The sequence below is a fragment of the Malus domestica genome, chromosome 14 (genome assembly GCF_042453785.1).
Source record: "Malus domestica chromosome 14, GDT2T_hap1".
Lineage (NCBI taxonomy): Eukaryota > Viridiplantae > Streptophyta > Magnoliopsida > Rosales > Rosaceae > Malus > Malus domestica.
Genome location: NC_091674.1, coordinates 4,402,420 through 4,423,493, shown reverse-complemented (window position 1 = coordinate 4,423,493; position 21,074 = coordinate 4,402,420). Strand labels below are relative to the sequence as shown.

The following is a 21,074-nucleotide window of genomic DNA, read 5'->3' as shown; positions in this document are numbered from 1 at the left end:
GAGCATTTGACATGACATTTCAACATATAAAACTATTTAATTAAAGTTTCTAGGAAAAATTCCAAGTGTGTGTGTGTGTGTGTGTGTATATATATATATAAATTGAAAACCAAAAGGCCACTTACTGATATGTGGAAGGGTCGTAGCCCCCGAGTCTCGCTTGACTGCACTCGTCCTTTGGATAGGTTTCACCTATATGTGAAACAACTATTTAAACGTTATTTTAAGCACATAACCAAAATTAGGTAATAACTTCTCATATGTTGCTCAATTGGGATATTTAAATATATCATCGTGACCTACTCAACCTCACGAACATCCCCATATTTTTAGAAAAAATTTCTGATGTCCCACCCGCCTTCACGCGCCGGCCAAGGCATGGCCACACACGCCGTCCATGTGTAGACACATGCCTAGCACACTGACGGATTCCCTAAAGCCGTTAGGGAATATTCCATTAAATATTAGAATATACCATTAAAGATACCAAACGCCATTAGAATATTCTGTCAACTTTGACGGAATATTCTCCTCCTTCTTCCTTGGTTCGCAGAAGTCCGGCGTCGGCCACCGTTACTATCGCAATATTCTGGAAAACTTCAAACCTTAATAACTCATCCATTTCTCAACCAAAATTCAAAAAATTTGCACCAATTTGAAGTTTAGGACGAGAAGAACATATCCTTACCACTTTTTGGACCTAAAATCAACGAAATCTCGCAGGAAAAATCTCGATAATCCGGGCACCCCCACAACTTGTCGAACTCAAGTGTTCCAATGTCCAAAACCTTCCAAAACTCCTCCCTAAGCTTCATGAGGAAGTTTTAGGACTTCCTAGGACTCTAAAACTCAACGAAACCTCCGCGATCACGACGGATGAACAATGCACTTCGTCGAAGCTCCCTGGTTCTAGAGTTTTCGAGGTTCTCACGTCCAACCCAAGGTATAGCTGAGTTCCAAAGGTTACAAGGAAGGTGATGATGGTATCCACAAGCTCAATCCGTGAATGGAGAGCTGGTTTGAAAGAGTGATCGTACAATTGTACGAAAAATGGAAGAAAATCCAAGAGGGGGAGAAAGAGAGAGAGTCAACGTTTTGTGTGGGTGTATGTGTGTGCTCCAGGTTTGGGCAACCAAACAAAACAACTAAAAAACTTAATTTCTAATTGGATCCAAAACTTAGGAAGAAAATGGATTGGTCCCAAACCTAAGTTCAATTACACTATCACAACCAAACGCCCAAGGCAAAATTGTCATTCCGCGCTTTCAGAGAATAAAATAGATTATATTTCGGGACGAGCTGTCACATATACCTTGTTTTATATGAACTAACAAAAAAAATAAGCTATTATTACGATATTTTTCTTTTAATATTATGGAATCTTCCTCTTGAATATATATACCTTGTTTTATATGAACTAACAAAAAATTAATTGGTTTAAAAGAAATTAGAATGTTGGCAGAAGGGTAGTTATATATGGTAATTGGTAAAAAAAAAGCCTAAAAGTAGGTTTTGGTCAGCAGGCGTCGACCCCAGGACCTAATCAAACCACTAAAACCTGATATACCAACACACCACATGTACATTACTGCAAAAGTCACTACACAATCGATGTAACTTTAATTCCAGGATGGGCCCTAGACTACCCTAGTTTCCATGTGGCTTCACCATTGAAAATGAGATTTTTGAAGTGCTAATAATATTTTTCATAATAAATGGTCATAATCAGTATACTTAAGATGTGAAAAAAGAGAAAATCGGTGTGCATTAATCAGTTCACAAAAAGTATTGGGAATTGTTATTAGCACTCAAAAATCACATTTTACACTCCTCACAAATATATTTTTCTTTCTAATTATAGAAAGTTTGGAGTGCCAAATGAAATTTTTAAAGTGCTAATATCAATTTCTAAATTATTAATATATAATAATAACAATATCCATGTATTGTTAATTAGAAACACGACAAAGTTTCAACGGGGACCAAAGGACCCCAACCAATTCCTCATTAACCTTCACTATAGATGTACAATATTAAAATGAAGTACCTTTGCTTGTGCCATATTGAGACCATAGCATCCAAGGAGCTAAAAATTGAAATTACTGGAAACATAGTTTGTATATCATATGATGTAACGGCTGATGGTTTGACTATTTTTTAAGTATTGAAAAATAATCTGACCATGAACCGCCACATCATGTAGCTTATAAATGTGGTCGGAAAACATGGTTCAAACCAATATTGTGGACCAAGAAATGTTTTTTTTTTAAAGAAAAGAATAGTTGATGGTTTCATCATGGCAGTCCACCCTTCTAAGGGCCAAGAAGACTCACAAAGACATTTTAGCGTTCCTTTAGTCACCATCGTGTGAGTCACCAGTGCTAGAAATCGAGCTTAGAACGTATCGTGTGGAATACATTTTCATTTTGCATTAAAAGCTCAAACAATATCATGATTCATCCACGAAACAAACCGAAAACGTAATAACAACACTTTGTTTTATACATTTTTGAAATAATTCTTGGTCTACATGTTCATCATAAATATTGTTAGATTTAGAGACATAGTGGTCACTACCATTTTGAAGCTCAGATGAAAACTAACTTTTTTTTTTTTGAACAAACAATATTAGCTACATTAAAAAAGAGGGGATGAGCTTAGTCTCACAATGTGTTAGCAATAATGTGGTTCAAATTTGTCTTTGGCAAAAATCGAACTTAAAACCTCTCACTTACAAGTTACAAATAAAGAGGAATACCATTAGACTATAATACTAAATGACGATGAAAACTACTTTTTGAATACAAGCGATATGTTTATTCAATTTACAGTAGGAAGAAGAAATATATCTTATTCACCAGAGAAATCCAACGCTTACAAATTTAGATGAAAACTTATTCCCAAAGTAAAGAGGGGTGCATAACTCTAATGGCAACTCCACTCTATATCTTCTTTTTCCCCAATCATTAGACCCATAAATTAAAAAACAATAAGAGAAAGAAAAGCAAAAACTTTATCTCCAAATTAGGAAGACACTCAACCTCAGAGTGATAGTATATGAATTAAACTATAGGATACACATCAAAAGTTGCTAAATCATTTTCCAACTATGCGTTACACAACAATTGGAAGATGAAAAAGAGACATCACAAAAGTTGGAAAAAGTCGGGTAAAAATTAAGCAAAATAGTTGGTGTGTCATTGTGTGCTTAGAAAATTAAAAAAGGTTTTTCTTTGGTAACTTTCCTGCTTCAAAAGGTTAAATTGTTTTTTTTTAACCCGATTGTCTCTTCATAATTTGCAAAAGGGGTGTACTATCCACACACCCCATTTTACTTCTCACACACCTCTTGATGATTTCTGTCCATTGATCTTCTTCAATTCATCTGATCCGACGGTCGAAAATTAAAAAGATGTGTGAGAAGTAAAATGGGATGTGTGGATATCACACCCCTTTGCAAAATCATCCGTTCCTTTTTCGTATAATTGGACTCGTTCGTAAGTGTTTTTAAATGTTTGAAAATGTTTTTAACAAAAACACTTTTAAAATCAATTCTTAATAAAATAAAAAATAAATTCTGAAAAAAAACATTTAAAGTGCATGAAGCACATAACTCCTCATTAGTACCTTGTACCAACTAATTTCTTAATAATCTCTTTTATAATGTTTTTACATAGTGGATGCGTATAATGTTCTTCTCAATCCCTCTCTTTAAATTAGGAGCCTACATGACAAACTATTGTTTTTCCCTTGAATATGGTATTATTTATATATATATATATATATATATATATATATATATATATAATTCAGCTAGTAGCTTCGTCACAACAGTTCACCTTTTCGGATGCCGACGATGACTTATAGAGGCATTTTAACCTTTCCTTAGCTATCACCATGTGATTCACTTATAGAGGCATTTTAACCTTTCCTTAGCTATCACCATGTGATTCACCAGTATCAATAATTGAATCCAAAACATATTGTGTGAATTAAAGGTTTGAAATTCGTTTATAACCACTGAACTATACCATAGTGGTTCTTTGAATAGGGTACTTAATTTCATAAAGAATGTAGTCACTAAATTGTGAATTATTGTCCACTAGTTGACAATTATTGTGTTATACTTTACATAACGAAATGAAATCTCTACAAACAAGCATATTAAATCATCAAATCTTCTTCTTTTTAAAGAATATCAACAACCATGTCCATGTCCAAATGCCATATTTAACCCAAACACATCCATATTAGAGACCAAATTATTACACCATCATAAATCTTTTACCAAAGTAATTAACTTTTGTATCTCGCTAATGTGCCGTCCAAAATTATATTATACTTTGCCAATCCACCACAAATTATTAAAATGTGAAACCCTAGAATGGTTGCATTTGTAGAGAGATTTTTCAGTGTCTTAGGAATACGGTCAGGTACACTAAATGTATATTACAATTGGTTGGAAAATTAAAAAGAAAAAAAAAAGAAATTTCAACCATTTGTATACGACATGTAGTACTGAGCTCTCTTCCCGGCACATTAAAAAACTTATCGTATTAGTAACATTTTGTTTATGTGGACATATGGAATTTTTGTACATGTGAGGTTGACAAGCAATCTGCCAGTGGACAAAACGTTGCCGTCTGAGGCTTCAATAATATACGAGAGGGGAGAAAGAAAAGTGTGTTCACGCGGCACACGCGCGCTTTAAGAGAGTGACGTGGGGGGGGGGGGGTGTTTTTGTAGCTTAGCGTAGAACTGAGGGCATTCTTCGTGATTTTGTTCTTTGTAAAATCGGAGGACACCGACAGCTTGCAGTGAAGCCTTTTGAGCTACCCACACGCTTCGGCTTCGGCTTCGGCTTTATTCACCAACTTACATGCCACCTCATCTTATACCAACTCTTTCTAGGTTATAAAAAAAATAAAAATAAAAAGGACTTTTTAATTTATGTTTTTGCGAAAATAACTTTCTTTTTTGTCAGAAGAAAATAACCTAGTTAGTCCCTTAAAATACGAAACCTCTTTTTACTCCCTCAAGGAACCCCTACCAAAAGAAATGAAAAAAAAAAAGAGCTGATGCAACCCAACGATGTGAACTTTGTATAGTAGACAAATTTTTTTATATAATGGGAACACGGCTTGATACATCAAGTCTCATAATACAATTGGTTGAAAATTTATTTTTTAAGTTTCTTATTAATAATATTACTACATTTGGTGTAGCGGGCCTCTGACACATTAAAAAATCTCTTTATTGTTGTGCACTTGTGTTAAGTAGAACATTAAAGTAATTAGCTGCATAAAAAAATAATTTGTCTGAAATGACGCAACACGAAATAATTAAAAGGTTACCAATGTAATCCCTCCAAGAACAAATATGGAATTCACCATAAAATTGAGAGAAATCTCAAGGGTTGATTGTGTTAATTGATAATTGAATGAAAGGTTATTACACTAGGAGCCAGGCAATGGCTTAAAAACCTTGGGGTAACTCAAGGGCCTTAGAAAAATTAAATGAAATCAAAATGATAGTAATTGGACGACAAACGAAAAGTCTGATTTTTGTTACAAAATTTAAAATGCAGTTTTGAAAATTTAAACTACGTCGGATGGCTTTAAACACGATGGACTCATGGCTATAAACCACGAGTCTTGTTCTTCTCACAATTCTCTTCAAAATAGACATATTGTACGTACTTTTTGAACACGTGACAATCACGACAGTGACGCTACTAAAACTTCATCTTGCTTGCATGAGAGAATCTCTTCTACTACATCTCTTAAAACATTCCATGCTACTTTACCATCACAATACACCACAACATACCATGGGTGGTATAGAGTTCGCTTTATACTTAGAGACGATGGACAAACTACGTATGAAAAATAAAATGAAACTAGCGAGAAGGTCACATTTTATCAAGGGACCCACCTGTGGAAAACAAAAACAAAAGGTAACAGAATATTTAAGCCAATAAGAATTGACTAATCCTCCAGCCGACACAGTCAAAACTAAACTGCAACCGAAAATCCTCTATTATTTCATTCGACAACCCAACACACACACACAACATCCTCTTTTTTCCTACATTTTTCTGTCAAGACAACAACAACAACGCCAACTGGCGTGGCTTCGACTTCAACTCCACAAGCTTCGCTTCGCTTCCACACAACTCAACTCTCTCAAACCCAAAGCATTTTAGTCTGAGAGAGAGAGAGAGCACAGCAGCAGCAGGTGGGGAGTGCTTGTAGAGAGAGAGGAAGTCTCCGTGTGGTCCCCACCTCCAGCCTGTCAATGAACTTAACTCTCATGCCTCTCACCACTTTCTGAAGCCTCTTTATCTCACAAACCCCGAACTCCTCTCTCTTGTTCTCTCTTCTTCTTCTTCTTCTTCTTCCACTTCCCACCACCGCCAAAACTACTACTGCAGCATTACCAGGGCCAGCCAGCGAGCAGCAACTCTGATTTGTTCGCCGTATCTTTCGGGCGCCATGGGCTCCCAGATCTATGGTCGCTGCTTCTTCTTCGTCTTCGCCCTCATCCTCTCCGCCGCCTCCGCCGCCTCCGCCGCATTGCCATCTAACAAATCCTCCACCACGGCGGTCAACTCCAACTCCGTCCTCGTCGCCCTCCTCGACTCGCATTACACCGAGCTGGCCGAGCTCGTCGAGAAGGCCCTCCTCCTCCAGACCCTCGAGGAGGCCGTCGGCAACCACAACGTAACCATCTTCGCCCCCAAAAACGAGGCTTTGGAGCGCCAGCTCGACCCGGAATTCAAGCGGTTCCTGCTCGAACCCGGCAATCTGAAGTCCCTCCAGACGCTGCTCATGTTCCACATTATCCCCAGCCGTATCGGGTCGACCCAGTGGCCGGATTCCGGGTCGGGTCGCCACCACAAGACCCTTTCCGGTAACCACGAGCACCTTCATTTGGCAACCCACAAGCCCACCGGCCGCAAATCGGTTAACTCCGCACAAATCATCCGACCCGATGATGTGACCCGACCCGATGGCGTCATCCACGGAATCGAGAGCCTCCTGATCCCGCGCTCCGTCGAGGACGACTTCAACCGGAGGCGGAATCTTCGGACCATATCCGCCATTCATCCCGAGGGAGCTCCCGAGGTCGACCCAAGAACCCACCGCTTGAAGAAGCCGGCTCCGGTTCCTGCCGGCGCCCCGCCAGTTCTGCCGATTTACGACGCTTTGGCTCCCGGTCCGTCTCTAGCTCCGGCTCCCGCCCCAGGACCCGGCGGGCCCAAACATCATTTCGACGGTGAGAGCCAGGTGAAAGACTTCATCCACACTCTCCTCCACTACGGTGGGTACAACGAGATGGCAGACATTCTGGTGAATCTGACGTCTTTGGCGACGGAGATGGGGCGGTTGGTTTCGGAAGGGTACGTGCTGACGGTACTGGCGCCGAACGACGAGGCGATGGCGAAGCTGACCACGGACCAGCTGAGCGAGCCGGGGGCGCCAGAGCAGATTGTGTACTACCACATCATACCGGAGTACCAGACGGAGGAGAGTATGTATAATTCGGTGAAGAGGTTCGGGAAGGTGCGGTACGACACATTGAGGCTGCCGCATAAAGTGGTGGCGCAGGAGGCTGATGGGTCGGTGAAATTCGGGCAGGGGGACGTTTCGGCGTATTTGTTTGATCCCGATATTTATACGGACGGGAGGATTTCGGTGCAGGGCATTGACGGGGTGCTTTACCCGACGGAGGAGGAGGAGGCCAAAACGGAGAAGAAATCTGCACCGGTTGTTAAGGTTGCTGCTAAGCCGAGGAGAGGTACTTTCAGGAGCTTTTTTCTTTCTCTGCATTACTAATTTGCTTCCTGTTTTTCGATTCCTTGCTTAAATCTGTGTTTGTGAGTAATTAGATTTGTAATGTGTCATAATTGATGTTTTGTTTGAGGTTAAATTAGGTCAAATTCTACTAAAGATTGGTGTTCATAATGGAGTAGGTCGAAACAATTTAGAAATGGTCAATTATGGTATGCTAGATGTTAGAAGTGATTAGGATGATGTGATCATTGATTTATTGAGGGATGGTTTATCACTAGTTCTCTCTTTCTTGGATTATCGGCTCGATTTGTCCAAGTTTTCGTCAATTGAGCTATCAGTGTGCAATGTCAATGAAGTTTCGAAGAGGCTGATGGCATCTTCAGCTATGTTTATAAAGCCGGAAAAACCCCTCTTCCGGCCTTTCTCCCTCCCGATATAGCACCTAATAACCCTTGTTTAGATCAGTCCCATCCTCCTCTGTTGATATTCTTGTTTCCAAAGCTTTTCATGGACCTCTCACGACTGCTGCTACAGTTGCTGCTAGCTTAAGCCAAGGAGCGCCGTGCCTTGTCTTTCTGCGATTTGTTTCAATTCGTTTTCGATTGATTGATTCAGTTAATGTTTGTTATGTGTTGTGAGGGGCTGATAAAAATGCATTTGATTGCGAGGTTAGGCCGGAACTAGTAAAAATTTCACTAGTCATTTTGTTTTGTTTTCGGTTGAATTCTGGAGAATCAGTTTACAAATGGGTTGGTACTAATTCATTCATAAAAAAAAGGGCAGTTTATTATATGCTAGATGCCACAAATGATTAGAAGTGAATGGTTGATTAATAGATGTTTTCTAAGATTCGTCACTAGTGTGATTGGCATAGACATATAGACAAGAAAGCGACACCCAACAACCCTAACAAGTTGTAGTCTTTCATGTAAACCATTTATCAGCGTGAGATTCACATCAATCAACGGTTATGGGTTCCCTAATCGTGCACAAGCAACATAAAACACGATGTTTTTACTCGTGTTTTATGTGTAGAAATGTGACCATGGAGTTTCTTGGGGGCTAGAAACTGTGACCATGGGTTAGGCGGCAAAGACTGTTGGTGCAAAGGCATAAAATGTTTGATGTCACGGACTTTGGAGTGTGGGAGAGGACAGGCACACTTCCACTACCACCGGTCTCTGATTCCATGTGACGCCAGCCGAGCAATACCCAGCTGTGACCTAATGCTATATGACCCACCACACCACATCCTGTCCCTTAATTAACTCCCATTTGCTTCTGCTAATTGAGAAGTCAGCTGGCATGTCTTTTATTTTCCCTTTTTTTATTTAATTTTTTTTAAATTTTATATATTTGCATGTGATATTACAGATTTATTCAGTTGACTTATTATTTTTTCCCTTTTCCACTTATATTTTCAGGGAAATTGATGGAAGTAGCTTGTAGAATGCTTGGAGCTCACTTCTCTACTTGTCAATGAAGATACTGGTCTCTCTCTCTCTCTCCCTCTCTCAAAATTAAATTTCTCCCCCGACGAAAGAAAAAAAAGATGAATGTCTTCACTGTAAACAGTAATCGATAATGGTAAATACAGTTCTTTCTTCTGCGTCGTTGTAATTTGTTTTTCGAAACACGTTTGGTTTTTTGGGGGTAAAACAGAGTTTTGGTAAGCATGTCAGTGTAGGATGATCGATCATGAGTCTGCATATTATATAAAGATGAACTGAATGAATGTATAAACAGAGGGAGCGTTTGGGTTGCGGGATTTCTTTGGATATCCATATCCACCCAAACAAAAGAATCTCCACCCCCTCTTGATTTCTCTCCCTTGATTTGTTATCAAAACTGTAATTACATACTCAATTTTTTAATTATTATTCTTATTTTGTTTGGGTTACTATGTTTGCACCAACTTCCTTTTTGCTCCATTGGCTTTGCTTGTGAATCAAAACTTCATCCTGATTGCTTGCGGTTCAAACAAACAAAGTTCTTGTGTCCTTTGGAATTAGATCCTCTCCGGATCTCCTCACTGGGGATCCCAGGAATCAGTTAATACCAACCGGTTTTTTTATGAACGGTAGGCCTCGTTTTGAGTAAAAAATATATAAAAAAAAGAAAAAAATTGTGACTACGATTTTTGATGAATGGTTGGTATTAATTGATCTCCGGGATCCCCAGTAAGGAGATTCGGAGAGGATCCAAGTCCTGTCCTTTTGGCGTTGTCCGCTGACGTGTCACCACGCGACCTAATTTAGCTGAGGTGTCACCACGACACAACCTAATTTAGACGACGTGTATGCCAAGCAAAAAAAAAATGTGACTTGTAATCTAAACTTGTGTTACAAGCAAAACAACAGCCTACATGTTTTAAGTGTATGTTTGCTATGTGTTTTTATAAACAAATGATATTCCTACTCTAAATTAAACTACAGTAAGGGTTTAGGACCAATTCATAGTGGATTGAAGAAAAAAATCCTAACCACCGAACCAATTTACACTTGGAAATCAATAAATGAAGATCTATATGATCATTGAGGCATTGACCAAAGAGGAGATAATAGAGTTGATAAAATGTATTAATCAATGAGATATGATTATGACATAGGAAAAGTGTGAACACTAAAAACTTAAAAGTAAGCACTCTTTAAGCAACTGATCAGCATTAGTCGTCCCTTTGGATTGCTAATTTGGTGTTCTTTCAAAATCATGTCATGTTGTTCTCCAATCTAACCTTGAGATTGGACTTTAGACACAAGTTGTATCGCAGTTTGAATGGAAAATGATTACGTGTAACTGATACATTACGTGACATGTTGGCATGATGTTTTTTATTTTATTTACAAGATATATTCTTATTTTAAACTACACTAAGAAGAGGTGAGAGAGTTTAAACTTGAGACGTAGTGTGTTGAAGAGAAATAGTTGGGAATGAATTTCAGACCGGTATTTCACACGGCACATTGTGTGTGTCGATTCCTAGTATTGGTGAATCGCACGATGGTAACCAAGAGGAGGTTGAAATGCCTCTGTGAGTCTTCCCGGCCACCGAAAGGAGAATTGCCGTGGGGAAAGCCATTAGCTGGTTCCCTTTTCTAAAAAAAAATAAAATAAAAAAAAAAAAAAGCAATCTACTGTATGTGTGTGTTATAAAGAATCAAACAAGAACCAAAATCCATTATAAATCATGATTCTCCTATGGGTGGTGTTGTTTATTAACAAGAATCAAATCCACACGAAACATAAAACTTACAATGTGACTTTAGTTGATAACTATTTCGTTTTTAGTTTTTTCATTTTTTTTAATTGAATATTGACATCTTGTTTGGGTTAACTTTCATTTTTAGAAAAATGAAAAATGAAAACCAAAAAATAAAAACTCAAGGCTAAATTTAAAAAGCTCAAGAAAGTAATTTTCAGTTTTCAATTATTTTAACTGAAAACTGAAAGTAGATACAACAAAATTACAGTTTAAAAATAATGAAAACAATAACTGCAAACGAAATAATTATCAAACCGTCCATTAATAATTCTTTTTTGCTATATGAATGTAGACCTCAAATTTGGTTTTGCATTAATTTAGGATATAAAAAATATGTTGATATTGAGGCTGTGGTTGGGTACAGGAATTAATAAAGGAATCACAAGTTGGTGGTCTTTCATGGTATGATCAGTTGGTATTATTTGTCACTGTGTGATCAAATGGGAAGAAAAAAGAAAGAAAGAAAGAAGAGATTTTGGTCAATCAGTGGTACTTGTTTAATTAAGGAAAACCCCTTCTTTGCATGCTCATTTTATATCATAAGTTTGTTCTTTCTAATCATACTTAGCATATATATATATTTTTTAAAAGGAATATATCACCAATCTGAGTATCATTAGTAGCAAGATCCTTTAGAAGTGGAATCATCACTGACTAGTCCCCACGTGGAACATGTAATTTTGCATTTTATTGTCAAAAAATGTAAAGTGACCATAATGTAATATCATCATTTTCGTGGTTCTAATATTACCAATTCATTCATATTGTAATACGTGTTTAAACACAAATTTGACTTTTACTATGTTGCAACACGTAAGTTAAATAGCACCACCTGACACACATGGGGATTCACATAGGGACCTCAGTGGTTTCAAGACCCTCCGGAAGCCGGAGATAAATAATGATAAAGGTCTTTCAGGGATCACTCGAATGCTCGGTGCAAACTCGTTTGTGCCCACCTAGTGTTCGAGGGAATGCATGTTCAACATATCTCGATAGCACGAGGAAGGAGGCGTCGACATCCCTTGACAAGATGCGTCGGCATCACTCGGCAACGAGTCTCGACAAAACTCAACATGGCCTTTCAGTAGAATTCATCAGATATCAATATCTATCAGCACACATCATGGTTCGACAAAAGACGACATATATACCAAATGCTCGACGAAATGGCCAGCTGAAAAAATTGATTTGTTTTTTAATTTGTGAATGACTCAATATTAACAAAAAAACACAAATCTATCGTTCAAACTGTTGCAACAAGTAAGTTAATAACACAACCCGACACGTCTAAAGTGGTTTAGTCTCAACTCGTGCCTATGAAGAAAGAAGAAAGAAGAAAGAAGAAAGAAGAAAGAAAAAGAAAAGAAAGAAGAAAAAGGTTATAAGCCAAAGTCTACGTAAATATAAGAAACCCAAATTCTCAGATGCGTAATAAAATGGGGTTTTGCACCAATAAATTCAACCTTCTTAACATCATTGATTGGTCAGTAATCAGTGTCAGTGTCAGCTGCTGCCCTCATCTCCCTTCTAAATTATGTAGTAGGACCCTTAACCTTTATCAACAGACAAAGCTAGGAACAATTTTTTGCTTTATTTTCTTTGGGGAATTAATATGGCTTCGTGCTTTTTACACACTTATTTTTATTTTATATATATATATTTTTAATTTTTGATTGTCCAATCAAATGAATTGAAGAAGATTAATGACAAAAAATTAACAAAAATGTGTGAAAAGTAAAAATATGTGAATGAATAACGCTATCCTTAATTTAGAGACTACTATTAAATAAAAAGAAAGACCATATTTTTCATTGGAATTTAATTTATTATATCTATTTCTATAAAGACAAAAAAAAGTGAATCATTCATAATTTAAAAAAAATTAACCGAATTGACAAAATAAAATTAACCATGCCGTGGACAGTTTTTTTCTTTAACTATTTAAAATAAAAATATAAAAAAATATTTAAAACAAAAATAAAAGAAATAAATTACAAGTAAAAATATAATAAGAAAAAGAGCAAATTGCCAAGAAACTAGTGTGTGTGTATTTGATTACCAAAAATAAAAAGTCAAAGCTAGAGATAGCCTTGGTTAATATTATGCTTAGTCGGATCATTTGGCTGACTAGATAATTTGACATTTGGCATTTCTTATGACATCACTTACCTAGTTGTTAAGGGGTTGATGGTACACACATTTGGACATAATCAAAGCTTAAAACTTTATTAAACATGTGGCAAAAAATTGATAAAACAAATAAAAAAACTAAATCAAAAATAGAAAAACAAAAGAGTAACTCCAAAGCCAATGCTATTATATATGTATATTTTCTTTTTCTTTATCTTAAACATTAAGGTGTGTTAAGCGATTTTTTTTATACATAAATGGTAGGCTCTTACAATTTTTTAAGTAAAATTGGTGAGCCCACCTACCCTTTGGTTTTGTGGTGATATTAACATAAGCAATAGTTGTTGGTACTGCAAAAAGTTACTAAGAACTTCTCCTTTGTAAAAATATAAAGAATAGATTGCAATTTGATATGACAAACATTTTTTTTTGCGTTCCAATAAGGACTTCCTTTGATCATAAGAAAACACTTTGGTTCTATAGGTACTCATTCTTACTTGCTAATTACAATTTAACATATGCACACACATTTTTGTTTGTTTTCATGTTTTTTGATGAAACATATATGTCAGAAATGTAATTTTAACATGAACATATTAGTTTTTTCATGGTCAAAGAAGCATAAAACATGTGCAATATCTGGAACTGAGATCCTTTTCGAATTTCTATGTTCAGTTCCGACGGATCTGAAAATCTGAACCACTCAATTAAAATCATGTGGTGCCTACTAGCCAATCTCACCAGCCTACTTCACACAAAACCAAGCCCTTGAATAACTTGAATTTCCTTTTCTTTTTAACAGTCTAGATTTTTAAGTCCGTCGACTCCGAACATACAGATCCGTGGAGTATCTCAACTTCAATATATGCGGTAAGTTTCAATCAATATCCTCTTTGTCATGGGGCATGTTTTTACTTTCGATGACAAACTTGAAAATTATCTTAAATATCTTCTTCTATTTGTCACAAAAAAATTCAAAGATCTTAATTTCTCAAAATTCGACAGGCTGTGCCCAGCAAGTGCAGTGGAAGTGGAATCAAGAATTTTGTTTGATTAGGGTCAAAGCAAAGCCTTATTCCTGAACCACTCGATTTAATATTTCAACACCAAATATTGTAAAGCGAATATTAAGATCCCAATAGGCAACTGCATGGAACGTCTCATTTATTAAAATAACAAAATGCATGGAACATGTGGTTGGGAAAACCGTTCAAACGTGTTGATTTGAAGACAAATTCATGAGATGTAAACTTAATGTGTTTGAAACTCTTTTTAGGGACTTGGCTTGGATTTTTAGGTCCAGTTTGGGATTGCTGTGCTTTTTTAATAAATGGTTATTGTTATGTTTTAAGAATAATCAGCTGCAAAATAAAGCAATTGAGCGTTTGATATACTGTATTTTCTAAAGGCTCAACTCCACTTTTTATTAAACCAGCTTTTAAGAGCAACCTACAGGCTGCTTTTAAAAACTGTTGTCGAGAGGCCATTGTTTTTAAAATAAGCGGTATATTTTATATTTACCAAACATTTTTTTTAATACATTGATATATTTACACTAAGGGAATGAAGAGTTCGGCTAAACCATACAATGGGCAACCTAATTTCATATCGAATTCGCCATCCACGAGATTCGAATCTAAGACCTCTCACTTCCAAGTGAAGAGGAATGTCACCAGACCATAATAATGAGTAGCTTACCAAACACTTTTTTACCGCTTAACTTTAAAGCGAAACAATTTTTGATGAAAAAAAACAATACCAAACTGGGTAAATCACTCAGTAGTATTGTAAAGACATTCAACAGCCATATCTAATTGTCAATGAGTGATTATATTAAGGGCTAGTTTGGTATTGTTGTACTTTGAAAAAAAGCTGATGTGAGAATAAGCGGTTGTGAAATAAATCAGCAGAGTGTTTGGTAAACTTTTTTGTAAAAGTGCTTTTGGAAAAAAAAAAGTAGTCTGATAGTGGGTCTTTTCATTAAAGGAGCATTGTAGCTCCGTGTGCTTTGAAAAAAAACCAGTTTTCCAAAGCTGCAAATAGCTGCTTCAATTTTTTCCTTTGATTTCAGCTTATTCTCACAACAGCTTCCAAAATAAGCCTTTTTTTTTTTTTTTCAGTTTACCAAACACCTAAAACCCTCACAGCTTTTTTTCATGGGTGTTTTTTTTTAAGCACCTCACTCCCAAACCACCCCTAAGTACTTCAATGTATTAGAAATGTTATCTTTCATTTCATCAAGATAAAATTATACAATGGTATATACATATATATACTAGTGACTCACTAGTCTTAGCTAACCAGCTAATTACAAAAATACCCAAACAAACATTCACTAATTACAAGCTGTCATAACCACCTTATAACAATTCTAACTAACTGTGCTTTTAACAGTTTTATCCTTATTATCCCCCCGCAAACCTAACTGAGGGAACCGAAGAGAGAGTTTGGTGCGAAGGAAGATGAACCGAGGCTTGGATAGAGGTTTAGTACAAATGTCAGCAAGTTGATCCTCCGTGCAGACAAAAAGAACTTGCACTTGATTGGCGAGCACCTTTTCTCGGATATAGTGATAATCTATCTCCACATGTTTGGTTCATGCATGAAAAATAGGGTTCTTAGCCAAGGAAATTGCAGAGATATTATCACACCAAAGCTGTGGAGAAGAGGGAAGAACAAGAGCAACATCAGTCAGTAACTTGCAAATCCAGGTGAGTTCAGCCGCAGTGTTTGCAAGAGACCGATATTCAACCTCAATTGAGGATCAAGCCACAGTAGGCTGTTTCTTTGCACTCCAGCTAATAAGAGAGTCTCCCAAAAAAATTACAAAACCACTAGTGGATCGTTTGTCAATACTGCAACCTGCCCAATCTGCATCGGAGAAGGCAGTGAGAGTGAGAGACTTGGAACACTTAGGAAACCATAAGCCAATTTGCAAGGAACCCTTAAGATATCGAAGAATGCGCTTGACGGCCTGGAAATGTGCTTGCCGAGGACTATGCATGAATTGACAGACCAAATTCACTGCATAAGATAAGTCGGGCCTAGTCCAAGTTAAATACTGCAAACCACCAACCAAAGATCGATATTCTTCAGGATTATCAAGCATAGGAGATTCATGATCCAATTTAGCTAATCGGGCTAACACAAGGCTTGGAACCCTCCATATGAGCTTTAGTGAGTAGATCAAGAATATATTTGTTCTGAGAAAGCAATATCCCCGAGGATGATCTTGTTACTTCAATGCCAAGAAAGTAATGAAGGGGGCCAAGATCTTTGACAAGAAATTGAAGGAAAAAATTTTGTCCTAGCTAAGAACATGTGAGAATATTTGAACACATATGCAAACTATTAACACATTAAGGTAGGCATGCATTCAAAAACAATTCTAAAATCCATGACTTTCAAAGCCTAGTTAATGGTGAACCAAAAGACTCTTTAACAACATTAAAGAGAAGGAAGGATTTAGAGATTTATTACCCTTGAATCTCATCCTTGTTTACACAAGGGATTCACCCAAGTGGAGGGCCTTCAAGTCACCTCCTTGCTCCTTGGATCTTGCTTGTGATTTCCTTCCCCTTTTGTGCTCCTTTGGTCCTTGAGGATGTGAGGAAAGGATCTCCAAAAACACCAAAGATTTGATGTCTCTAAGTCTCCACATCAAGGATGTGATGTGAAGATGGAATGGATGACATAGAGAAGAAAAGATTGCTAGCTAAAACTTCCCTATGTGGCCAGCCTCTTTGTAGAGAGAAAGAGAGAAAAATGTTTCACCTCTTTGCCTCAAAGAAAACCCTTAAAATGAAAATAAAGCTATAAAGTTGAATTTATACTTCATCACATGTGAGTGGCAAACTTGTAATTAATCCAAGTTTGCATCCACTCACCTTATGGCCGGCCATGTTGATTTTATTGGGCTAATTGCCCATTTTGTTTTAGTTGTCATACAACTTAAACATAATGGGCCTTGTGGACCAAAACGCTTTTGGGCCCCGAAGCCCAAAACCAACTTAAAAGCCCAATACGAACATTTCGTATAATTAATTAACTTTGACCATTCTTCAATTAAACCGTTTAATTGCATATCCATTTCATTTAATTTCTTCACTTTCATCCTTACTCGGCGTACGATCCATTAGGTTCCATTTAGCGAGGTAGTGGGCGATTGTTACTCTTAACGATCGATTGTGAATTGAAACCACATTTCAACTCTCCCCTTAAAATTAGTGTTTGCTAATCATTAGGGCTTCCACAAACCATGAGTGACACCTAGCAGCATGTCATGGTTACCCAAGCTAAGTAGAATTGGTTGGAGAACCTATCAGTTACAACTACAATGCAATACGGTTCTTCTATAATACAATACTCTTAATCACATTGTTTAAGTGATAGTTTGTTTCATGTCTACTATCCAATGTGATACTTCTCCATATGATTCTATTGAATAAGATTTGGAACAAACTTCCTAAGTCATATTCATATGCTTTGGCCAAAGACTCTCGAATCATATCTTAGAGTATTCTCCTTCCACCATGGAAGGTTAGATATCCCTTGTTGTGCGTTCATATGCCTACATTACTAGATAGCTTGACCCCAACAATGCCGTGGACACTCCAATGGAATGCCTTTGACATGATCAAAGGTCAAGGACCTAACCATTAGACATCTATGATGCCTCAGGTCAAAGGACTACTTTGCATATTGCAACTATCGAGTTATTACATGACATGTATGTTCGAACTCTCTTTTTATTGTTGTTCAGTGTACTCGATTACTCTTTCGAGCACCTATGTGTTTGTCTTAGTGTTCAACACCAAATGACTTGAGACTAGTCATACTCACGCTTGAGTCGACATAACACATATTAACCTTAGTGGATTGTCAATGCCCAATTGGCAATCCTATGGCTAGGAACGTTTTAGGAATGAACATAAGAGAAAGGTCTCGTTAATCTAACTTACTTAAATCACTTGTCTCTTAGATCAAATACATTCCTTGGATTCCCTTATTGCTTAAACACATGATACAATAAATAGTGATTAACAATAAGCTTTGCCCTTCATTAAACATATAAAAGTTTAATACAATAAGTATTCCAAAAGCTATTACATCAAATGATTGGCTTTGTGGGCATACTTCCAACAGAAATAAGGCACCGAGTTGAGTTATAACCTCTTGGCAAAGATGGGAACTTGGACTAGTGACAATAATGTCATCAACATAAATCAGAATGAAGACTAGAGCTGGTTCCCGTTTTACAAACAGAGAATAGTCATTCTGAGAACCAGAGAAACCGAGAGACTTTAAGGCAGTTGTTAATTTCTCATACCAAGCCCTGGGGGCTTGCTTTAAACCATACAAAGACTTATGCAAATGACAAACATGAGAAGGCTTTGTAGGGTCTTCAAATCCTGGTGGTTGTACCATAAACATAGATTCAGTGAGATTACCATGCAAAAATGCATTGCTGATATCAAGTTGACTGAGGAACCAATCAAACTTGGCAGCCAAAGTGAGAAAAAGCTGAATGGTAACCGACTTTACAACTGGAATAAATGTTTCAGTGTAGTCCAACCTTGTTGCTGATGAAATCCTTTGGCAACAAGCCTTGCTTTGTACCTGTCAATGGTACCATCAGGCTTGCGTTTAATTCTGAATACCCATTTTGCACCAACCAAATTCTCAGAAGAATGAGAAGGGACCAAAGACCAAGTGCCAGTTTGAATAAGAGCATTAAATTCTTCCTACATAGCTTGCCTCCAATGAGAGTGTTTGGAGGCTTGAAGATAAGTGGATGGTATATAGTCCAGTGACATCTCAAAGGAAATGGGATGTTTGGTTGCTAAAAAAGCCTTTGGTTTGACAATACCGGATTTGGAACGAGTTTGCATGGCATGAGTGTTTTGAGGTATGGAAGGTGCGGCAAGTGGATTAGGAGCAGAGATGGGATGAGAAATAGGAGGAGAAGATGAGGAAGAGGAAATAGGTGCAGGAAGGGAACTAGATGCAGCAAGGGAACTAGGTGCAGTAAGGGAAGGAGATGGTAGTGGTGAAGGTATAGTGGGAAAAGTTAAGGTTGTGGGAATGGTGTGATGATTCATCAGTATTGAAGAACTAGAACTAGATGGGAGAGACTGAGATAAGGCTTGTTGAGCAAAAGGAAAAGTGACTTCATCAAAAATAACATGCCATGAGAGATATACTCTGCCAGTATGAGGATCGAGACATTTATAACCTTTGTGATTCAAACTGTAACCCAAGAAGTTCTGATAAAGATAAAATTATACAATGGTATATACATATATATACTAGTGACTCACTAGTCTTAGCTAACCAGCTAATTACAAAAATACCCAAACAAACATTCACTAATTACAAGCTGTCATAACCACCTTATAACAATTCTAACTAACTGTACTTTTAACCGTTTGATCCTTATAACAATGTACCCTAACCATTCCTCTTCTCTTAGAAAAGATTTGATGGTAAACTCTACTTCGGTTATATGTGAGTTTCCATAATCTCTTGTTACGTTGTCAATTTCTTGAAAGTAAGGTCGTTCTTGAGATCTTAGAGGGTCAAGACGAACGTCTAAAGTAATAACGCCATCATATTTATAAGAACTCATTTAGAATTTTTGAACACAAAAAGAATGACTTAAGATCCTAGTGCATTGGGCTATAACCAAAATGGAGCAAGGCCGAGGAGTCCTCGCAACGCAGTACATCATAAAAAACAAGGGAACTTTAACGAAAAGCACCCGGTACTGTTCACTTTAACGAAAAACCACATTTTTACACTAAAAAGTCAATCCTGGTACTATTCACTTTACCCTTTATTTTGTCCTTATCATTAAAACTCAAAGTTTTCAAGCCCTTTTCATTAGTTTTCCTAAAAAACAATGGTGGGAATCTCAATTCCGAATAATTTATCCCTTGATAACAATTAACTATGGCTAAGAGTATGGATGGGCTTGGTCACCTCTCGGACTTTTATTTTATTTTATTTTTTATTTTATTTTTAACAAACAATATAATTTACATTAAGGAAGAGTGTGTGAACTTAGATTCACAACAAGCAGCAATAATGTGGTTTAAATTCGTTTTTGACAAGAATCGAACCTAAGACCTCTCACTTACAAGTGAAGAGGAATACCATTAGACTGTAGTACTAAGCGAAGACGAATATCATTAGACTGCAGTACTATGTGAAGAGGAATACCATTATACTGTAGTACTAAGTGGCGTGTCACCTCTTGGACTTTGTATGGCATGTGTTCACCGTTAGATGACGTTATCTGTCAATAATATAAGGACATGTGCCATTTTCTTTTACATCTCTTTGTTATTAGCACGGCACATCCCCGTGGCAATGCATCTATGCCATAAGTGGTTCTCCACCACCACACTCCCTGTTGCAAACAAAGTAAAGAAAAGCTTTGTCATTCCAACAAATCAAATTGAAGCAGAAGATGAAGAAGAGGAGGGTTGTGGTGGAATCCCTGGTATAGCTAATCAAGTCTTCGTTTTTGCCATTGCCGTCACCAGGTTGCGAACGATGGGTAGAAAGTGGAAACAAAGAGCGTGTCTTTGTTTAGCTTGAACCCGACTAAATTATACAAAGGCTTTGGGGTGTATAAGTTAGCGGGGTATGACGTGTATAAATAAGTGGGATCAAATTAATTTAACCGACGCTTATTTAATACTTAAGAGTGTGAACACTAGATTCGTATTAAATAGTTCTATCCGGTATTGAATACGAAGTGCGAAATGTAGCTTACGTGTTATAAACTTATAATATGAGTGGACGCTTGTGTATTGCCTTGAGGCTTGTATTCTGGTACACCGAAAAGTCTGAATTTTTTTTGGAAATTAACTAAAAAG

The 21,074-nt window shown here is 37.1% G+C and overlaps 1 protein-coding gene across 1 annotated transcript; it reads left to right on the top strand.

Annotated features, from left to right (window-relative positions):
* The first annotated feature begins 6,171 nt into the window (after positions 1 to 6,171).
* LOC103454190 (fasciclin-like arabinogalactan protein 16) lies at positions 6,172 to 9,696 on the top strand. The gene is made up of 2 exons (XM_008393782.4): positions 6,172 to 7,800; positions 9,221 to 9,696. Exons 1-2 carry the CDS (start codon positions 6,495 to 6,497, stop codon positions 9,277 to 9,279), a joined length of 1,365 nt encoding a protein of 454 aa, XP_008392004.3. The 5' UTR covers positions 6,172 to 6,494; the 3' UTR covers positions 9,280 to 9,696.
* Positions 9,697 to 21,074: the final 11,378 nt, after the last annotated feature.

Excerpts from the sequence above, each read along its gene's own strand:
- LOC103454190 (XM_008393782.4), top strand. The coding sequence starts at position 6,495 with ATGGGCTCCCAGATCTATGGTCGCTGCTTCTTCTTCGTCTTCGCCCTC. Across the intron at positions 7,801-9,220 it reads TGCTGCTAAGCCGAGGAGAG|GGAAATTGATGGAAGTAGCT; the intron begins GTACTTTCAGGA and ends TTATATTTTCAG.